This window comes from Ceratosolen solmsi, unplaced genomic scaffold (genome assembly GCF_000503995.2).
Source record: "Ceratosolen solmsi marchali unplaced genomic scaffold, CerSol_1.0 scaffold39, whole genome shotgun sequence".
In the NCBI taxonomy this organism is placed as follows: domain Eukaryota; kingdom Metazoa; phylum Arthropoda; class Insecta; order Hymenoptera; family Agaonidae; genus Ceratosolen; species Ceratosolen solmsi.
Genome location: NW_011948433.1, coordinates 2,509,239 through 2,511,832, shown reverse-complemented (window position 1 = coordinate 2,511,832; position 2,594 = coordinate 2,509,239). Strand labels below are relative to the sequence as shown.

The 2,594-nt window shown below is 41.8% G+C and overlaps 1 protein-coding gene across 1 annotated transcript in view; it reads right to left on the bottom strand.

The window, feature by feature from the left end:
• Window positions 1–257: 257 nt before the first annotated feature.
• The window catches only part of Camta (Calmodulin-binding transcription activator), a 19,917-nt gene continuing 17,580 nt past the window's right edge, over window positions 258–2,594 (bottom strand). The window contains exons 9-10 of the mRNA XM_011502611.1: window positions 2,173–2,197; window positions 258–431 (exon numbers count right to left, since the gene is read on the bottom strand). Coding sequence (XP_011500913.1) covers window positions 333–431; window positions 2,173–2,197 — 124 coding nt within the window. The 3' untranslated portion in view covers window positions 258–332. The remainder of the gene's footprint in view (window positions 432–2,172; window positions 2,198–2,594) is intronic.

Here is a 2,594-nt window from a genome sequence, read left to right as displayed (position 1 = left end):
AGAGTAGAGTAGATAAAGACGGCTCGATCGCTGACAAGTAGACGGAAAAGTGGTTAATATCCGGCTGCGAACGAGACAGCGTCGGAGAGTCGAGTGCCCTAGGTACGGCCGGCGGCCGTCTGTCTACGTATCGCCGAGGATAGCTCGAGGATGCCCTCGTGATGAAGATGGTGATGATGATGGTGGTGATGGTGATGATGGTACTGGTGCTGCTGGTGCTGCTGGTGCTGCTGGTGCTGCTGTTGCCGCTGCTTATGATGCTGTTGTTGGCTCTGCTGGCAGTTGACTAGGTCGTCTCGGGGGAGTTGCCGGCTGCCAGGCTGGAACCTGGGCTAGATAAGTGCGAGCTTTGGGGGACAGCAGCCACCCTGGAAGTGGGCACCTGCGCCGGCCTCGCGTTCCCGCTTGCGACGTCCCTGGCGTTCTGCAGCCTGCGAACACCGTGTCAAGCACAATCCGTCAGCCAGGCTCCCTTTAACTGTCTTCAAAATTTGCCGAGGACCTCGGCAAGTGGGACGCGACGGGGTTCGAGATGCGTTCGTAGGAAACCGAGGTGCGCGAGATCATTTTCTCGACTCGCGGGACGTCATTTTCTCCAGCCGCTGCTTAAGCGACATGGGAAATGTATTTTTAAAACGCGGCTATCTGCGCGTCTTATTCTACTTGAACAAGTTCGAGACAAATTGTAAATGGGTTTAATGCATTTAACGTTATTATTTCAGTCTTATTTATATTCCACGTTATATATTTATTATATTTCGAGAAATTTCATTAATATTCTTGCTTCCCAATAATAACAATGTTGCTCGTTAACTTGCTAGCTCGACATTTATTCAAAGCTGTTTAAGATTTTTATTGAGCGTAAGCGATGCTTCTCTTTGTGTGATCGTCACCAATCACAATGCAATCAATCGAGCGTTATGGAATTTTGTTAATCATCGATCGAGGATATTTTTTAAGTCATCAGCATACTCGATGGGTGAAAAAAAAAAAAGAATAAAGATTCAATTAATACGGCAGAGTATCATCAGAAAGTAATTTAAATCACAAACATTGGCTGTGCATTTGATATTTTGTTTACGTGCGTGCGTGCGTGCGTGCGTGCGTGCGTGCGTGCGTGCGTATGTGCGTACGTGCGTGAGTGCGCGCGTACGTTCGTACGTGCGTGCGCTTATGCGCCTATGCGCGCTCGCGTATGTATGGAAAACTTGGGACGTGCCTCGATAATCTTTCAAATATATAAGATTGTATGAAGATTTAGCGTTATAGAATTTCAATATTCAAAACGTTTATTATGAAATTCCAGCTAAGGAAGATACAATACCGGTGATGTAAAATAAATAAGAAAATCCAAAAGCATTTTAAATTACGCGCAATGAAAAGTGCAAAATAGTGAAAAAGTTTTACTTTATACGGAGGTTATATGGATGGCTAAAAATCATCGCTTTACCATTGAAATAATATTTCTTTTCTGAAAAATCCCCTCCCAAATACCCATTAATCCATAATTTCTAATGTTTAATCTAAATTTAAGCCCAATTAAATCTAAGCATTTAATTACATTCATTTTTCAGTTTTTTTACTTTGGCAATGATTGCCAAATCTTTGCTTTAAACTCGACGTAATAACCTGCTAATGTGGCAATATTTTATGTATAATGAAATCCCGAAACAATTTATCAAAATTCTCGTGCCAGCATTAACTCGAATAAAAGGAAAATTAAATATAATTTGCTTTCTCTTTCCTATAGAATTTTCTATTCAAGGTATGTTTTCGTGCGCGCGGTAGATATTTTTGTGAATTGACGAGAGGGAGAAAGAGAGAGAGAGAGAGAGAGAGAGAGAGAGAGAGAGAGAGAGAGAGAGAGAAAACGAGCGAAAAGGGATGGAACGTAATTTTAAGCACCACGCGATACGTGACTTACGACTATCTACCTTTTCCTCGCATCCCTCATCCCCTTCGCTCATTCCTTCTGCCTCTGTACTATTATCATTCCTGACTGATTTTTTTTCCCATTTTTTTTTTTTACCTTTCTTTCGTTTTTTCTTCGTTTTTTTCTTAATAATCGTGCATTAAAATAGCTTTTGGTGATTTCTTTTAACCGGGTGAGTGCATTCTTTTTTTCTAGGCTTACTTGGCTTATGATGATTGGCATTAGTATTGGTTACTTACCGGTCGCGAGTCGTCCCACGACAAGCTGCATTGTCAGAGAAAAAAAAAATGAAAACTGTTTAAGCTCTTTTTGTTGTTTTGATTTATTTATTATGTATTTTATATTATTCTTTTTTCTTCTTCTTCTTCTTCTTCTTCTAAATTAAAATATTAGTAATTGTTATGTATAAAAGGTTTTAACGAGCGAGGGCGGTGAAGCATCGTTTAGCCGCAGAGTAGTTAATACGCTTGCTGATAAAAACGGCGAAATCGCGTCCGCTCGTAAATCAAGAGGTTGGATAAAAGTTAATCGGATTCGAGAGGAAGAATCAGTTAATCAGCCTTATCGGCCCGTTTTTCCCGACCCAATGTTTGTCACGAAAAGCCACGGTTTCGAGCGATCCCTAGCGAGCCACACACCCCCCCCCCCCCCCCCCGCAACA